This window comes from Anas platyrhynchos, chromosome 31 (assembly GCF_047663525.1).
Source record: "Anas platyrhynchos isolate ZD024472 breed Pekin duck chromosome 31, IASCAAS_PekinDuck_T2T, whole genome shotgun sequence".
In the NCBI taxonomy this organism is placed as follows: domain Eukaryota; kingdom Metazoa; phylum Chordata; class Aves; order Anseriformes; family Anatidae; genus Anas; species Anas platyrhynchos.
Genome location: NC_092617.1, coordinates 5,836,159 through 5,854,669, shown reverse-complemented (window position 1 = coordinate 5,854,669; position 18,511 = coordinate 5,836,159). Strand labels below are relative to the sequence as shown.

General features: G+C 56.5%; 5 gene segments (V, D, J or C); 3 read left to right on the top strand and 2 right to left on the bottom strand.

Annotated features, from left to right (window-relative positions):
* Positions 1-2,129: 2,129 nt before the first annotated feature.
* Positions 2,130-2,945, bottom strand: LOC140000019 (Ig heavy chain V region 914-like). The segment is given in 3 exon segments: positions 2,130-2,225; positions 2,365-2,723; positions 2,830-2,945. Coding segments are annotated over 3 exon segments (510 nt in total).
* Positions 2,946-6,364: 3,419 nt separating this feature from the next.
* On the top strand, positions 6,365-7,103 carry LOC140000064 (immunoglobulin heavy variable 3-11-like). The segment is given in 2 exon segments: positions 6,365-6,515; positions 6,622-7,103. Coding segments are annotated over 2 exon segments (603 nt in total).
* A 752-nt stretch (positions 7,104-7,855) lies between these two features.
* On the bottom strand, positions 7,856-16,585 carry LOC119715066 (Ig heavy chain V region 914-like). The segment is given in 2 exon segments: positions 7,856-8,581; positions 16,437-16,585. Coding segments are annotated over 2 exon segments (534 nt in total).
* LOC119715065 (Ig heavy chain V region 914-like) lies at positions 8,691-9,404 on the top strand. The segment is given in 2 exon segments: positions 8,691-8,804; positions 8,911-9,404. Coding segments are annotated over 2 exon segments (534 nt in total).
* Positions 12,473-13,110, top strand: LOC140000068 (Ig heavy chain V region 6.96-like). The segment is given in 2 exon segments: positions 12,473-12,555; positions 12,662-13,110. Coding segments are annotated over 2 exon segments (489 nt in total).
* Positions 16,586-18,511: the final 1,926 nt, after the last annotated feature.

Genomic DNA, 18,511 nt, shown 5'->3' with positions numbered 1-18,511 from the left:
AGCTCCTGGTAGTGGTATTACTGGTGCTACTGGTGCTGGTGACATTGATGGTGGTGGTGACATTAAAAATGGTCTTGGTGATGTTGACGGTCCTGGCATTGATTGTGGTGGTGGTGGTGCTGGTGGTGGTGGTGGTCACATCGCTCATCTTGATCACCCAAATCCCTGGCATTCCACCCCAAATCATTTCCTGAACCAAACTCATTCCATTGACCCCAAGGTACTGAACTAAGCCCAAATTTCCTGCTCCATGTCCCAGATTTACACCGGGGCGTCCCTGACCCTGGTCTGCAAGGGCTCCGGCTTCACCTTCAGCAGCTACAACATGGAGTGGGTGCGACAGGCACCCGGGAAGGGGCTCGAAAACGTCGCGGGTATTTGGAGTGATGGTAAAATTTGGTACTTGCCGGAGGTGGAGGGACGCTTCACCATCTCCAAAAACAACGGGCAGAGCACGGCCACCCTGCAGATGAACAGCCTCAAGGCCGAAGACACCGCCACCTACTACTGCGCGAAAAATGCTGGTAGTAGTGGTTGTAAGGATCAAGGATCCCCCAGGCTGAGCCCACCGCTCTCTGTCCTTCCTCCGCAGGGCTGTGGGCGGCCGCGAGGTTGGACGAGACCGGAGGGGGCCTGGTGAGTCCCGGGGGGTCCCTGGCCCTGGTCTGCAAGGGCTCCGACTTCAGCTTTAAAGACTACACCATGGAGTGGCTGCGACAGGCGCCTGGGAAGGGGCTGGAGTACGTTGCGGGTATCAGCTACAGTAGTAGTTACACAGTCTACGCGCCGGCGGTGAAGGGACGCTTCACCATCTCCAGGGACAACGCGCAGAGCACGGTCACCCTGCAGATGAACAGCCTCAAGGCCGAGGACACCGCCACCTACTACTGCGCGAAAGCTGATGGTAGTAGTTATAATTGGGGTTATCGGATTGATAAGCTTTTCATAGCACTACCACTGCTGTAAGTCCCCAAAATGAATTTGACTCTACTGGACACCCTGCCTGCTGAATGCTGCCGGTACTGGTTGGGGTTGTGGTGGTGCCACTGGTGGGGGTGATGCTGGTGGTGGTGGTGGTGGTGGTGTCGGTGATGTTGATATCACTGATAATTATTATCATATCGATGATGACAACGGCATTAGTAATGATCATAGAATTGATAAAAACTAGAATTTTGGAAAGGAGCTACAAGGTCACCTACTCCAACCATCCTCCTATCACCACGACTACTCACTAAACTACTAAGTGATGATGATGGTGATGACGATGAAGGTGCTGCTCACGCTGATATTGATCATTATGTTAATGAGGCTGATGGTGCTGCTGCCTTCATGCCTGGCACAGGGAAAGGGCCTGGGCACAAATTGTCCTGGCCACCAGAAGCATCTCCATCAGCACCACCAGCTCTGCCCGTTGTTCCTGGAGATGGTGAAGCGTCCCTTCACCGCCGACGCGTAGTATGTGCTACCATAGCTGTCAATACCCGCGAGCCACTCGAGCGCCTTCCCGGGTGCCTGTCGCACCCATCTCATGCCGTAGCTGCTGAAGGTGAAGCCGGAGGCCTTGCAGACCAGGGTCAGGGACTACCCAGGCTGAGCCCACCGCTCTCTGTCCTTCCTCCCCAGGGCTGCGGGCGGCCATGACGTTGGATGAGTCCGGAGGGGGCCGCGTGAGTCCCGGGGGGTCCCTGACCCTGGTCTGCAAGGGCTCCGGATACACCTTCAGCAGCTACGGCATGAGCTGGGTGCGACAGGCACCCGGGAAGGGGCTTGAGTACGTCGTGAGTATTAGCAGCGATGGTAGTACCACAAGATACGCGCCGGCGGTGAAGGGACGCTTCACCATCTCCAAAAACAATGGGCAGAGCACGGCCACCCTGCAGATGAACAGCCTCAAGGCCGAGGACACCGCCACCTACTACTGCGCGAAAAATGCTTACAGTGGTGGCACTTACGCTTATCTAGGAGAGATTGATCGTGCTCCTGGTGCTTCTGACATTGCTCATGGCCCACGGAAAGGCCCCGACACAACTCACCCCGTCCACCATCAGGTTGTCCACCCGCAGCTCTTCTCACGCAGCACTGGGCTCTGGGGTCATCACTTCTGAGCCTTTTCACCCATGAAATCCTCAGGGTGATGGATGACTGATGTCCCCCTTGGGTTTCTGCAAGGGCTGGACCACCGCATGGCCAGGGTCCTGCTGGAGAACCCCCTGATGGAGGGGCTGCATGGGCAGAGGGTGATGGAGGTTGGCCAAGGGATGAAGGGTGGTCATGAAAACACCACCAAATGGAAGGGGGATGGTGGAGGAGACCCCAAAATGCATGTCCAAGGCCCTTCCGTGTGCTCTGCGTGGTACCAACACCACCACCACGTGCAACACCAATACCATAAGCATCACCAGCATAACTACTATAACCTTTCGCGCAGTAGTAGGTGGCGGTGTCTTCGGCCTTGAGGCTGTTCATCTGCAGGGTGAGCGTGCTCTGCCCGTTGTTCCTGGAGATGGTGAAGCGTCCCTTCACCGCCGGCGCGTAGTATGTGCTACCACCACTGTTAATAGCTGCGACGTATTCGAGCCCCTTCCCTGGCGCCTGTCGCACCCACTCCATGGTGTAGCTGCTGAAGGTGTATCCGGAGCCCTTGCAGACCAGGGTCAGGGACCCCCCGGGACTCACGAGGCCCCCTCCGGACTCATCCAAGGTCTCGGCCGCCCGCAGCCCTGGGGAGGAAGGACAGAGAGCGGTGGGCTCAGCCGCACGGCACGGGCCCCCGCACGGCCGTGGGGAGCCGGGGCCGCCGGCAGCCTCCGCGGGACCGGGCCCTACCTGGGACGGCGGCCAGGAGGAGGAGGAGGGCGAAGGCGTGAGGCCGAGGACTCATGGTGGGGAAGGGAAGGGGTGCTGGGTGCTGTGGGGATGCTGGGGACGGGCGTATTTGAAGGCGCCCAAGGGGGCATTAATTGGGTTAACCCTCCTTGGGTTATTTCATTGAATTGAGTTATTTTGTAATAAGTCAACGGAGCCCACCGCTCTCTGTCCTTCCTCCCCAGGGCTGCGGGCGGCCGAGACCTTGGATGAGTCCGGAGGGGGCCTCGTGAGTCCCGGGGGGTCCCTGACCCTGGTCTGCAAGGGCTCCGGCTTTGACTTCAGCAGCAACGCCATGGCATGGATCCGACAGGCACCTGGGAAGGCGCTCGAAGCAGTCGCGAGTATTGGCAGCAGTGGTAGTGGCACAGACTACGCGCCGGCGGTGAAGGGACGCTTCACCATCTCCAGGAACGACGGGCAGAGCACGCTCACCCTGCAGATGAACAGCCTCAAGGCCGAAGACACCGCCACCTACTACTGCGCGAGATATGCTGGTAGTGCTTGGGGTGGTGGTAGTGCTGGTGGTGTTGATGGCTGACAATATTTGCAGCACCAACACCAGCACCAAGATCTCCAGGAGCACCAGCACCACCAGTATCGTCAGCACCAACACCAGAACCATCAGCACTTTTCACGCAGTAGTAGTAGGTGTCGTAGTAAATACCCGCGACCCACTCGATCCCCTTCCCAGGTTCCTGTCGCACCCAGTACATGTCCTTGCTGCTGAAGTCAAAGCCGGAGCCCTTGCAGACCAGGGTCAGGGACCCCCCAGGACTCACGAGGCCCCCTTCACGCTCAGGGAACCCGAGCACTGTGCTTCCTGTCACTCAGCTCCTCCACATCTCCCTTCCCTCCTCCAGCCTCTGCTGCCGTGCGGCCGTCTGGCACCACATCTCCTCTCTTCAGATCTCACAGCAGTCCTTGGATAGTCCCAAACATCTCCGGCTTCTCCTTCAGCAGCTACGCCATGATGTGGGTGCGACAGGCACCCAGGAAGGGGCTCGAGTTCGTCGCGGGTATTGACAACAGTGGTGGTTACACAGAGTACGCGCCGGCGGTGAAGGGACGCTTCACCATCTCCAGGAACAACGGGCAGAGCACGCTCACCCTGCAGATGAACAGCCTCAAGGCCGAAGACACCGCCACCTACTACTGCGCGAAAGCTGCTGGTAGTTATGGTGGTGGTACTCCTGGTTGGATTGATTGTGCTGTTGGTGCTGGAGCTGCTGGTGACACTGGTTGTGGTACTGGTCATGCTGATGGTGTTGGTGCTGGTCTTTGTGATATTTATGATGGTACTGGTGACTCTAATATTTTCAGCCATTAACACCACCAACACTACTACCACTCCAAGCACTACCAGCATCACCTCTCGCGCAGTAGTAGGTGGCGGTGTCTTCGGCCTTGAGGCTGTTCATCTGCAGGGTGGCCGTGCTCTGCCCGTTGTTCCTGGAGATGGTGAAGCGTCCCTTCACCGCCGGCGCGTAGTTTGTGCCACTACCATCGTTCCTAATACCCGCGACTGCTTCGAGCCCCTTCCCAGGTGCCTGTCGCACCCAGAGCATGCCGTAGTTGCCAGAGGTGCGGCTGGAGGCCTTGCAGGAGGCCGCAGAGGTCTGGACAGGTCCCAGACAAGGATTTTGGCCACAGGACAGCTGTAGACAGCAAGAGGGTTTGTACCGTGCGGCTGAGCCCACCGCTCTCTGTCCTTCCTCCCCAGGGCTGCGGGCGGCCGAGACCTTGGATGAGTCCAGAGGGGGCCTCGTGAGTCCCGGGGGGTCCCTGACCCTGGTCTGCAAGGGCTCCGGCTTCACCTTCAGCAGCTACACCATGTATTGGGTGCGACAGGCACCCGGGAAGGGGCTCGAGTTCGTCGCACTTATTACCAGTGGTGGTAGCACATACTACGCACCGGCGGTGAAGGGACGCTTCACCATCTCCAGGAACGACGGGCAGAGCACGCTCACCCTGCAGATGAACAGCCTCAAGGCCGAAGACACCGCCACCTACTACTGCGCAAAATGTGCTGGTAGTGGTTGTGCTTATGCTGCTAGGATTGATGGTGCTGCTGGTGCTGGAGCTGCTGGTGACACTGGTTGTGGTACTGGTCATGCTGATGGTGTTGGTGATGGTTTTGTGATGATCATAATGCTCCAGGTGATGCTAATATTGTCACCATCAACACACGAGCACAATCACCACTCCAATAACCACTAGCACTTTTCGCGCAGTAGTAGGTGGCGGTGTCCTCGGCCTTGAGGCTGTTCATCTGCAGGGTGAGCGTGCTCTGCCCGTTGTTCCTGGAGATGGTGAAGCGTCCCTTCACCGCCGGCAAGTACCATGGGCTACTACCATCACTGTAAATGCTCGCGACCCACTCGAGCCCCTTCCCGGGTGCCTGTCGCACCCATGCCATGTGGTAGCTGCTGAAGGGGAAGCTGGAGATGTTTGGGACTACCCATGCACTGCAGCGAGCTCTGTGTTACCCCCAGTATCACAACATTTTGTTCCAAAAATTATTTTCCCATTTGTGGCTACCCTTGCCCCAAATAGAAGGATGAATTGCCTCTTATGCTTACTCTTGACCTCAGTATGGACAACGCTTTTGCCCTTTCATGGGTATTTTTGCCCCAAATACAGAGCTGTTTGGCTCTATATGCCCTCTTTGCCCCAAATATGAGCACCTGGCCCATTATCAGGGGCAATGTGGCCACACAATGGGGGGTCTTTGCCATTTATGGATATTTTTCAACCCAAATAATACACATTTGCTACTTTTTAACACCATTTTGAATGAAATTGGGGTGTTGATTATTATTCTGGCTATTGATGCACCTATCACATGGGTTTTTTCCTCCTTTTCCCTTTTTTCCCAGAATACTAGCATTTTTAACACTTTGGGGCCAGCTGAGTCCAAAATGTGGGAATGTCTTTCCACTTTTTATATAAAAACACCCGATTTGAGAAGTTTTTGCTGAGACCTGCAGCGCTGCCCAGCCAAGCGCAGCCAGCCAGATGTTTGTGCGGGGGCTATTTCTGGGCAGAAAAACGAGTTATTTTGGTACGGCCTGAAACCTCAGCAGCTGGAGCAGCCCCAAAACACGGCTGCTTTCTGTTTTCTGAGTCCATTTTAGAGGAAATTGCAATTAAATTACTCAGCATTAATATCAAATAACCCATCCCATTAAATATTTCCATGTCATAAGTGATCAGGGATCACGATGAAATAACTCAAAGCACCCCATGAATTAGTGCGGGTAGAGAATTAAATGGAATTATGAAGAAATGAAACAAATGCTAGTCAAAGATCAAAATGAAATAATTCCCGGGGTCCAATTAATTAGAATATGGTGGAAAATGCCCCAAAAATCAAGTTTGTTGAGTTCCTTGTCTTCACCAAAGAACCGCAATGAGTTCCAGTCAAGAATCAACCATGAAATAATTGAGTGCGTGCAATTAATGAGTGCGTGGTAAGGAATGCAATGAAATACCCCAAGGAGAAAACGCAATGAACGCCCACTCCTGGAACCATCAAAAATGCCCATCAACAGCATTGCAACAGCACCCAGCACCCCTTCCCTTCCCCACCATGAGTCCTCGGCCTCACGCCTTCGCCCTCCTCCTCCTCCTGGCCGCCGTCCCAGGTAGGGCCCGGTCCCGCGGAGGCTGCCGGCGGCCCCGGCTCCCCACGGCCGTGCGGGGGCCCGTGCCGTGCGGCTGAGCCCACCGCTCTCTGTCCTTCCTCCCCAGGGCTGCGGGCGGCCGAGACCTTGGATGAGTCCGGAGGGGGCCTCGTGAGTCCCGGGGGGTCCCTGACCCTGGTCTGCAAGGGCTCTGGATACACCTTCAGCAGCTACTACATGTGGTGGGTGCGACAGGCACCCGGGAAGGGGTTTGAGTTCGTCGCACAAATTAACCCTGGTGGTAGTTACACAGGCTACGCGTCGGCGGTGAAGGGACGCTTCACCATCTCCAGGAACAACGGGCAGAGCCTGTTCTTCCTACTGATGAATGACCTCAAGGCCGAAGACACCGCCACCTACTACTGCGCGAAACAAGCTGGTAGTGGTGGTTGGAGTTATGCTGCTGGAATTGATCGTGGTGCTGCTGCGGGCATTGTTCATGGCCCAGGGAATACACCCGACACAACCAGTCCCAGCTTCCCGCAGCTCTTCTCACCATCAATACGGACAGCACCAGCACCAACGCCACCATGATCATCATTATGAAGAGCACCAATACTGTCAACATGACCAGCACTGTCAAGAGCCTGAGCATGACTACGAGCAGCAGCAGCAGCACGACCAATCTCACCAGGATGAGCACAACTACCACAACCACTACCACTGTAAGCATTTTTTGCGCAGTAGTAGGTGGCGGTGTCTTCGGCCTTGAGGCTGTTCATCTGCAGGGTGGCCGTGCTCTGCCCGTTGTTCCTGGAGATGGTGAAGCGTCCCTTCACCGCCGATGCGTAGCCTGTGTAACTACCACCAGGGTTAATTTGTGTGACGTACTCAAACCCCTTCCCGGGTGCCTGTCGCATCCATCCTATGCCGTAGCTGCTGAAGGTGTATCCGGAGCCCTTGCAGACCAGGGTCAGGGACCCCCCGGGACTCACGAGGCCCCCTCCGGACTCAGAGAACCCGAGCACTCTGCTTCCTGTCACTCAGCTCCTCCACATCTCCCTTCCCTTCAACAGCCTCTGCTGCCGTGCGGCCGTCTGGCACCACATCTCCTCTCTTCAGATCTCACAGCAGTCCTTGGATAGTCCCAAACATCACCGGCTTCTCCTTCAGCAGCTACGCCATGATGTGGGTGCGACAGGCACCCGGGAAGGGGCTCGAGTACGTCGCGGGTATTGACAACAGTGGTGCTTACACAGAGTACGCGCCGGCGGTGCAGGGACGCTTCACCATCTCCAAGAACGACGGGCAGAGCACGCTCACCCTGCAGATGAACAGCCTCAAGGCCGAAGACACCGCCACCTACTACTGCACGAATGCTGCTGCTAGTGGTTGTTGTTATGCTTCTGCTTATGAGATTGCTCGTGCTGCTGGCAATGGTGCTGCTGGTGATGTAGGTTGTGGTGTTCGCCAGTGTTGGTGCTGCTACTGGTGTTGGTGGTGTTAATGGTGTTGGGGATGTTGACGGTGTTATGGATCTTAATGGTGTTGGTGCTGTTGATTATGTTGGCGATGGTGACGATGATGTTGATGAAGGTCTCGGGGGTCTTAATAGTGCTTGTGAATGTGATAGTTACAAATACGAGCACTATCACCACTCCAACCACTGTCGCGATACTCTCTGTCATCACCATGTCTAGCATCATCATCACCACTAACACCTCTATCAGCAGCGCAGTCACCATCACCAATAGCAACAGCAGCACTACCTGGAGCAAGACAACGTCTCACACAGTAGTAGGTGGCGGTGTCTTCGGCCTTGAGGTCATTCATCACTAGGAAGAGCAGGCTCTGCCCGTTGTCCCTGGAGATGGTGAAGCGTCCCTTCACCGCCGGCAAGTACCATGTGTTCCCATCACTCCAAATAGTAGCGACGAACTCGAGCCCCTTCCCGGGTGCCTGTCGCACCCAAAACATGGGGTAGCTGCTGAAGTCAAAGCCGGAGCCCTTGCAGACCAGGGTCAGGGACCCCCCGGGACTCACGAGGCCCCCTCCGGACTCATCCAAGGTCTCGGCCGCCCGCAGCCCTGGGGAGGAAGGACAGAGAGCGGTGGGCTCCATTGACTTATTACAAAATACCTCAGTGCAATGAAATACCCCAAGGAGGAAAACACAATGAAGTCCCTTCCTGGCGCCTTCAAATACAGCCGTCAACAGCGTCCCAACAGCACTCAGCACCCCTTCCCTTCCCCACCATGAGTCCTCGGCCTCACGCCTTCGCCCTCCTCCTCCTCCTGGCCGCCGTCCCAGGTAGGGCCCGGTCCCGCGGAGGCTGCCGGCGGCCCCGGCTCCCCACGGCCGTGCGGGGGCCCGTGCCGTGCGGCTGAGCCCACCGCTCTCTGTCCTTCCTCCCCAGGGCTGCGGGCGGCCGCCACCTTGGATGAGTCCGGAGGGGGCCTCGTGAGTCCCGGGGGGTCCCTGACCCTGGTCTGCAAGGGCTCTGGATACACCTTCAGTGACTACGGCATGAGATGGGTGCGACAGGCACCTGGGAAGGGGCTCGAATACGTCGCAGCTATTAACACTGGTGGTACCACATACTACGCGCCGGCGGTGCAGGGACGCTTCACCATCTCCAGGAACAACGGGCAGAGCACGGCCACCCTGCAGATGAACAGCCTCAAGGCCGAAGACACCGCCACCTACTACTGCGCAAAATGTGCTGGTAGTGGTGGTTGTGGTTATGCTGCTGGGTTTGATGGTGCTGCTGGTGACACTGGTTGTGGTACTGGTCATGGTGATGGTGTTGGTGATGGTTTTGTGATGATCATAATGGCCCGCGTGATGCTAATATTGTCAGCCATCAACACACGAGCACAATCAACACTCCAATAACCACTAGCACTTTTCGCGCAGTAGTAGGTGGCGGTGTCTTCGGCCTTGAGGCTGTTCATCTGCAGGGTGGCCGTGCTCTGCCCGTCGTTCCTGGAGATGGTGAAGCGTCCCTCCACCTCCGGCAAGTACCAACCAGTCCTACCATTGTATTTTATAGTTGCAACCCACTCGAGCTCCTTCCCCGGTGCCTGTCGCACCCAGTCCAAGTAGTAGCTGCTGAAGGTGAAGCCGGAGGCCTTGCAGACCAGGGTCAGGGACCCCCCGGGACTCACGAGGCCCCCTCCGGACTCATCCAAGGTCTCGGCCGCCCGCAGCCCTGGGGAGGAAGGACAGAGAGCGGTGGGCTTGTGAGTCCTGGGGGGTCCCTGACCCTGGTCTGCAAGGGCTCCGGCTTCACCTTCAGCAGCTACGGCATGGGATGGATGCGACAGGCACCCGGGAAGGGGCTCGAATACGTCGCAGCTATTAGCACTGGTGGTAGTTCGACAGGCTACGCGTCGGCGGTGAAGGGACGCTTCACCATCTCCAGGAACAACGGGCAGAGCACGCTCACCCTGCAGATGAACAGCCTCAAGGCCGAAGACACCGCCACCTACTACTGCGCGAGAGGTTATGCTGGTAGTGGTTATGGTAGTTGTGCTCATCCTGGTGAGATTGGTCGTGCTGCTGCTGCTGCTGGCATTGTTCATGGCCCAGGGAATACACCCGACACAACCAGTCCCAGCTTCCCGCAGCTCTTCTCACCATGAATACGGACAGCACCAGCACCAACACCACCATGGTCATCATCAGGAAGGGCACCAATATTGTCAACACCACCACCACCACCACCACAATCAATGCCAAGACCGTCAAGATCACCAAGACCTTTTTTAATGTCACCCCCACCATCAATGTAACCAGCACCAGGAGCACCAGAAATGTCACTACCAGCAGCTGTAGTATGACTACCAGCATCTTTCGCGCAGTAGTAGGTGGCGGTGTCTTCGGCCTTGAGGCTGTTCATCTGCAGGGTGAGCGTGCTCTGCCCGTTGTTCCTTGAGATGGTGAAGCGTCCCTTCACCGCCGGTGTGTAGCCTGTGCTACTACCATCGTTGTTAATAGCTGCGATACTTTCAAGCCCCTTACCGGGTGCCTGTCGCATCCATCCCATTTCGTAGCTGCTGAAGGTGTATCCGGAGCCCTTGCAGACCCGGGTCAGGGACCCCTCAGTCTGAGCCCACCGCTCTCTGTCCTTCCTCCCCAGGGCTGCGGGCGGCCGCCACCTTGGATGAGTCCGGAGGGGGCCTCGTGAGTCCCGGGGGGTCCCTGACCCTGGTCTGCAAGGCCTCCGGCTTTGACTTCAGCAGCAAGGGCATGGGATGGATGCGACAGGCACCCGGGAAGGGGCTTGAATACCTCGCATATATTAGCACTGATGGTGGTTACACAGAGTATGCGTCGGCGGTGAAGGGACGCTTCACCATCTCCAGGAACAACGGGCAGAGCACGGCCACCCTGCAGATGAACAGCCTCAAGGCCGAAGACACCGCCACCTACTACTGCGCAAAATGTGCTGGTAGTGGTGGTTGTGGTTATGCTGGTTGGTTTGATGGTGCTGCTGGTGACACTGGTTGTGGTACTGGTCATGGTGATGGTGTTGGTGATGGTCTTTGTGATGATCATAATGCTCCAGGTGATGCTAATATTGTCAGCCATCAACACACGAGCACAATCAACACTCCAATAACCACTAGCACTTTTCGCGCAGTAGTAGGTGGCGGTGTCTTCGGCCTTGAGGCTGTTCATCTGCAGGGTGGCCGTGCTCTGCCCGTTGTTCCTGGAGATGGTGAAGCGTCCCTTCACCGCCGGCGCGTACCATGGGCTACTACCATCACTGTAAATGCTCGCGACCCACTCGAGCCCCTTCCCGGGCGCCTGTCGCACCCATGCCATGTGGTAGCTGCTGAAGGGGAAGCCGGAGATGTTTGGGACTACCCATGCACTGCAGCGAGCTCTGTGTTACCCCCAGTATCACAACATTTTGTTCCAAAATATAAATTACATTCCTATTTTTGGCCACCCTTCTCCCAAATAGAAGAACGCGTTGCCTCTTATGCTTACTCTTGACCTCAGTATGGTCATGCTTTTGCCCTTTCATGGGTATTTTTGCCCCAAATACAGAGGTGTTTGGCTCTAGATTCCCTCTTTGCCCCAAATATGAGCACCTGGCCCATTTTCAGGGGCAATGTGGCCACAAAATGGGGGGTCTTTGCCATTTATGGATATTTTTCAACCCAAATAATACACATTTCTTACTTTTTAACACCAGTTTGAATGAAATTGGGGTGTTGATTATTATCCTCTTCATTAACGCACATATTACATGGATTTTTTTCCTCCTTTTCCTTTTTTTCCCAGAATACTAACATATTTTTAACACTTTGGGGCCAGCTGAGTCCAAAATGTGGGAATGTCTTTATACTTTTTATATAAAAACCCCCGATTTGAGAAGTTTTTGCTGAGACCTGCAGCGCTGCCCAGCCAAGCGCAGCCAGCCAGATGTTTGTGCGGGGGCTATTTCTGGGCAGAAAACCGAGTTATTTTGGTACGGCCTGAAACCTCAGCAGCTGGAGCAGCCCCAAAACACGGCTGCTTTCTGTTTTCTGAGTCCATTTTAGAGGAAATTGCAATTCAATTACTCAGCGTTAATATCAAATAACCCATCCCATTAAATATTTCCATGTCATAAGTGATCAGGGATCACGATGAAATAACTCAAAGCACCCCATGAATTAGTGCGGAGTAAAGAATTAAACAGAATAATGAAGAAATGAAACAAATGCTAGTCAAAGATCAAAATGAAATAATTACAGAGGCCCAATTAGAATATGGTGGAAGATACAAAAAAAATCAACTTTGTTGAGTTCCTTTTCTTCACCAAAGAACCACAATGAGTTCCAGATAAGAATCAACCATGAAATAATTGAGTGCATGCAATTAATGACTGTGTGGCATGGAATGCAATGAAATACCCCAAGGACGAAACACAATGAACGCTTACTCTTGGCACCTTCAAATACGGCCGTCAACAGCGTCCCAACAGCACCCAGCACCCCTTCAATCCCCACTATGAATCCTCGGCCTCACGCCTTCGCCCTCCTCCTCCTCCTGGCCGCCGTCCCAGGTAGGGCCCGGTCCCGCGGAGGCTGCCGGCGGCCCCGGCTCCCCACGGCCGTGCGGGGGCCCGTGCCGTGCGGCTGAGCCCACCGCTCTCTGTCCTTCCTCCCCAGGGCTGCGGGCGGCCGAGACCTTGGATGAGTCCGGAGGGGGCCTCGTGAGTCCCGGGGGGTCCCTGACCCTGGTCTGCAAGGGCTCCGGCTTCACCTTCAGTGACTACGGCATGAGATGGGTGCGACAGGCACCCGGGAAGGGGCTCGAAGATATCGCAGCTATTAGCAAGGATGGTAGTTGGACAGGCTACGCGCCGGCGGTGAAGGGACGCTTCACCATCTCCAGGGACAACGGGCAGAGCACGCTCACCCTGCAGATGAACAGCCTCAAGGCCGAAGACACCGCCACCTACTACTGCGCGAAATATGCTTACAGTGGTGCTGGTAGTGGTGCTGGTGAGATTGCTGATGCTGCTGGTTATGGTGGTTGTGGTGCTGGTCGTGCTGATGGTGTTGGTGATGGTCTTCATGACGTTGTTGATGGTGCCAGGTAAACTGGTAGTGGTTGGTGTGGTGGTAGTGCCAGTGATGTTGATTGCTGACAATATAAATATCACCAGCACCATCATAAAGACCAGAACCAGAACCACCAGTACCAGCAGCAGCAGCACCAGCAATCTCATCAGCACCACCAGTACCACTACCAGCACGTTTCGCGCAGTAGTAGGTGGCGGTGTCTTCGGCCTTGAGGCTGTTCATCTGCAGGGTGGCCGTGCTCTGCCCGTTGTTCCTGGAGATGGTGAAGCGTCCCTGAATCGCCGGCACGTAGTATGTGCCACTACCACTGCTAATACCCGCGACAAACTCGAGCCCCTTCCCGGGTGCCTGTCGCACCCAATGCATGGCGTAGCTGCTGAAGGAGAAGCCGGAGATGTTTGGGACTATCCAAGGACTGCTGTGAGATCTGAAGAGACGAGATGTGGTGCCAGATGGCCGCACGGCAGCAGAGGCTGGTGGAGGGAAGGGAGATGTGGAGGAGCTGAGTGACAGGAAGCACAGTGCTCGGGTTCTCTGAGTGTGAAGGGGGCCTCGTGAGTCCCGGGGGGTCCCTGACCCTGGTCTGCAAGGGCTCCGGCTTCACCTTCAGCAGCTACGCCATGGAGTGGGTGCGACAGGCGCCTGGGAAGGCGCTCGAGTTCATCGCGAGTATTAACAGCGGTGGTAGTAGCACATGGTACTTGCCGGCGGTGAAGGGACGCTTCACCATCTCCAGGAACAACGGGCAGAGCACGCTCACCCTGCAGATGAACAGCCTCAAGGCCGAAGACACCGCCACCTACTACTCCGTGAAAGGTGGTGGTGGTGCTGGTAGTGGTTGGTGTGCTGGTGGAGTTGATGGCTGACAATATTAACATCACCAGCATCATAACCAGCACCAGCAGCACCACCACCAGCAGCAACAGGAACCTCAGCAACATAACCCCAACAACCACTACCAGCTTCTTTCGCGCAGTAGTAGGTGGCGGTGTCTTCAGCCTTGAGGCTGTTCATCTGCAGGGTGGCCGTGCTCTGCCCGTTGTTCCTGGAGATGGTGAAGCGTCCCTTCACCGCCGGCGCGTAGCCTGTGTAACTACCACTACCGGTAATACTCGCGACGAACTCGAGCCCCTTCCCAGGTGCCTGTCGCACCCAATACATGTAGAAGTCACTGAAGGTGAAGCCGGAGGCCTTGCAGACCAGGGTCAGGGACTATTGAGGCTGAGCCCACCGCTCTCTGTCCTTCCTCCCCAGGGCTGCGGGCGGCCGAGACCTTGGATGAGTCTGGAGGGGGTCGAGTGAGTCCCGGGGGGTCCCTGACCCTGGTCTGCAAGGCCTCCGGCTTCACCTTCAGCAGCAACAGCATGTATTGGGTTCGACAGGCACCTCGGAAGGGTCTTGAATTCGTCGCGTATATTAGCAGCAGTGGTAGTTACACAAACTACGCGCCGGCGGTGAAGGGACGCTTCACCATCTCCAGGAACAACGGGCAGAGCACGGCCACCCTGCAGATGAACAGCCTCAAGGCCGAAGACACCGCCACCTACTACTGCGCAAAATGTGCTGGTAGTGGTTGTGCTTATGCTGCTAGGATTGCTGGTGCTGCTGGTGCTGGAGCTGCTGGTGACACTGGTTGTGGTACTGGTCATGCTGATGGTGTTGGTGATGGTTTTGTGATGATCATAATGCTCCAGGTGATGCTAATATTGTCAGCCATCAACACACGAGCACAATCACCACTCCAACAACCACTAGCACTTCTCACGCAGTAGTAGGTGGCGGTGTCTTCGGCCTTGAGGCTGTTCATCTGCAGGGTGAGCGTGCTCTGCCCGTTGTTCCTGGAGATGGTGAAGCGTCCCTCCACCGCCGGCGCGTAGTATGTGCCACTACCATCGTTCTCAATACCCGCGACGAACTCGAGCCCCTTCCCAGGTGCCTGTCGCACCCATCTCATGCCGTAGCTGCTGAAGGTGAAGCCGGAGCCCTTGCAGACCAGGGTCAGGGACTACCCAGGCTGAGCCCACCGCTCTCTGTCCTTCCTCCCCAGGGCTGCGGGCGGCCGCCACCTTGGATGAGTCCGGAGGGGGCCTCGTGAGTCCCGGGGGGTCCCTGACCCTGGTCTGCAAGGGCTCCGGATACACCTTCAGCAGCTACAGCATGCAGTGGGTGCGACAGGCACCCGGGAAGGGGCTCGAGTACGTCGCAGGTATTGAGAGTGATGGTGACACATGGTACGCGCCGGCGGTGCAGGGACGCTTCACCATCTCCAGGAACAACGGGCAGAGCACGGCCACCCTGCAGATGAACAGCCTCAAGGCCGAAGACACCGCCACCTACTACTGCGCGAGAAGTTATGCTCGTACTGGTTGTACTGGTATTGGTTGGATGGATGCTGTTGCTGGTGCTGCTGGTGCTGCTGGTGCTGCTGGTCTCATCCACAGCCCATGGCCAGGTCCCAACACAACTCATCCCAGCTCTGCCTGCGTGTTGGTCTGCTACTACTGCTCGTAACGTGGTCGTGCCACGTGCTACCATCGCTCTGAATACCCGCGACGTACTCAAGTCCCTTCCTGGGTTCCCGTTGCACCCATCCCATGTGGTAGCTGCTGAAGGTGAAGCCGGAGCCCTTGAAGGCCAGGATCAGCGACCCCCTGGTGCAAGTTTGGGGCATGGAGCAGTAAATTTGGGCTTAATTTAGTACCTTGGGGTCAGTGGAATGAGTTGGGTTCAGCAAATGATTTGGGGTGGAATGCCAGGGATTTGGGTGATCAAGATGACCAATGTGACCAGCAGCACCACCACCAAAACCACGATCACCACCACAATCAATGCCAAGACCGTCAACATCACCAAGACCATTTTTAATGTCACCACCAGCATCAATGTAACCAGCACCAGGAGCACCAGCAATGTCACTACCAGCAGCTGTAGTATAACCACTAGCACTTTTCGCGCAGTAGTAGGTGGCGGTGTCTTCGGCCTTGAGGCTGTTCATCTGCAGGGTGGCCGTGCTCTGCCCGTCGTTCCTGGAGATGGTGAAGCGTCCCTTCACCGCCGACGCGTAGCCTGTCCAACTACCATCCTTACTAATAGCTGCGATATCTTCGAGCCCCTTCCCGGGTGCCTGTCGCACCCATCTCATGCCGTAGTCACTGAAGGTGTATCCGGAGCCCTTGCAGACCAGGGTCAGGGACCCCCCGGGACTCACGAGGCCCCCTCCGGACTCATCCAAGGTGGCGGCCGCCCGCAGCCCTGGGGAGGAAGGACAGAGAGCGGTGGGCTCAGCCGCACGGCACGGGCCCCCGCACGGCCGTGGGGAGCCGGGGCCGCCGGCAGCCTCCGCGGGACCGGGCCCTACCTGGGACGGCGGCCAGGAGGAGGAGGAGGGCGAAGGCGTGAGGCCGAGGACTCATGGTGGGGATTGAAGGGGTGCTGGGTGCTGTGGGGACGCTGCGTATTTGAAGGCGCCCAAGGGGGCATTAATTGGGTTAACCCTCCTTGGGTTATTTCACTGAATTGACTTAATTCGTAATAAGTCAACGGAGCGCTTCGCTCTCTGTCCTTTCTCCCCAGGGCTGCGGGCGGCCGAGACCTTGGATGAGTCCGGAGGGGGCCTCGTGAGTCCCGGGGGGTCCCTGACCCTGGTCTGCAAGGCCTCCAGATACACCTACAGTGAATACCGCATATATTGGGTGCGACAGGCACCTGGGAAGGGGCTCGAATACGTCGCACAAATTGGCTACAGTGGTAGTAGCACATACTACGCACCAGCGGTTGAGGGACGCTTCACCATCTCCAGAAACGACGGGCAGAGCACGGCCACCCTGCAGATGAACAGCCTCAAGGCCGAAGACACCGCCACCTACTACTGCACGAGAAGTTATTCTTGCGGTGGTTGTACTGCTATTGATTGGATTGATGGTGCTGCTGGTGCTGCTGGTGCTGCTGGTGCAGTAAATTTGGGCTTAATTTAGTACTTTGGGGTCAATGGAATGAGGATGGAATGGTGATGTTAGTATTTTGACCCATCAAGGCCATCAGCACTATCAATATTCCAACCACCACTACCAGCAGCTTTCGCGCAGTAGTAGGTGGCGGTGTCTTCGGCCTTGAGGCTGTTCATCTGCAGGGTGGCCGTGCTCTGCCCGTCGTTCCGGGAGATGGTGAAGCGTCCCTTCACCGCCGGCACGTACTCTGTGTAACTACCACTGTTGTCAATACCCGCGACAAACTCGAGCCCCTTCCCGGGTGCCTGTCGCACCCAATGCATGGCGTAGCTGCTGAAGGAGAAGCCGGAGCCCTTGCAGACCCGGGTCAGGGACCCCCCAGGCTGAGCCCACCGCTCTCTGTCCTTCCTCCCCAGGGCTGCGGGCGGCCGAGACCTTGGATGAGTCCGGAGGGACCCTCGTGAGTCCCGGGGGGTCCCTGACCCTGGTCTGCAAGGCCTCTGGCTTCACCTTCAGCAGCTACCAAATGCAGTGGGTGCGACAGGCACCCGGGAAGGGGCTCGAGTGGGTCGCACTTATTAGTAGCAGTGGTAGTAGCACATACTACGCGCCGGCGGTGAAGGGACGCTTCACCATCTCCAGGAACAACGGGCAGAGCACGGCCACCCTGCAGATGAACAGCCTCAAGGCCGAAGACACCGCCACCTACTACTGCGCGAAAGATGCTAGTGGTTATACTACAGCTGCTGGTAGTGACATTGCTGGTGCTCCTGGTGCTGGTTACATTGATGCTGGTGGTGACATTAAAAATGCTCTTGGTGATGTTGACGGTCTTGGCATTGATTGTGGCGGTGGTGGTGGTGGTGGTGGTGGTGGTCACATCGCTCATCTTGATCACCCAAATCCCTGGCATTCCACCCCAAAGCATTTGCTGAACCCAACTCATTCCACTGACCCCAAGGTACTGAAAAAAGCCCAAATTTCCTAATCCATGCCCCAAACTTGCACCAGGGGGTCGCTGATCCTGGCCTTCAAGGGCTCCGGCTTCACCTTCAGCAGCTACCACATGGGATGGGTGCAACGGGAACCCAGGAAGGGACTTGAGTACGTCGCGGGTATTCAGAGCGATGGTAGCACGTGGCACGACCACGTTACGAGCAGTAGTAGCAGACCAACACGCAGGCAGAGCTGGGATGAGTTGTGTTGGGACCTGGCCATGGGCTGTGGATGAGACCAGCAGCACCAGCAGCACCAGCAACAGCATCCATCCAACCAATACCAGTACAACCAGTACGAGCATAACTTCTCGCGCAGTAGTAGGTGGCGGTGTCTTCGGCCTTGAGGCTGTTCATCTGCAGGGTGGCCGTGCTCTGCCCGTTGTTCCTGGAGATGGTGAAGCGTCCCTCCACCTCCGGCAAGTACCAAATTTTACCATCACTCCAAATACCCGCGACGTTTTCGAGCCCCTTCCCAGGTGCCTGTCGCA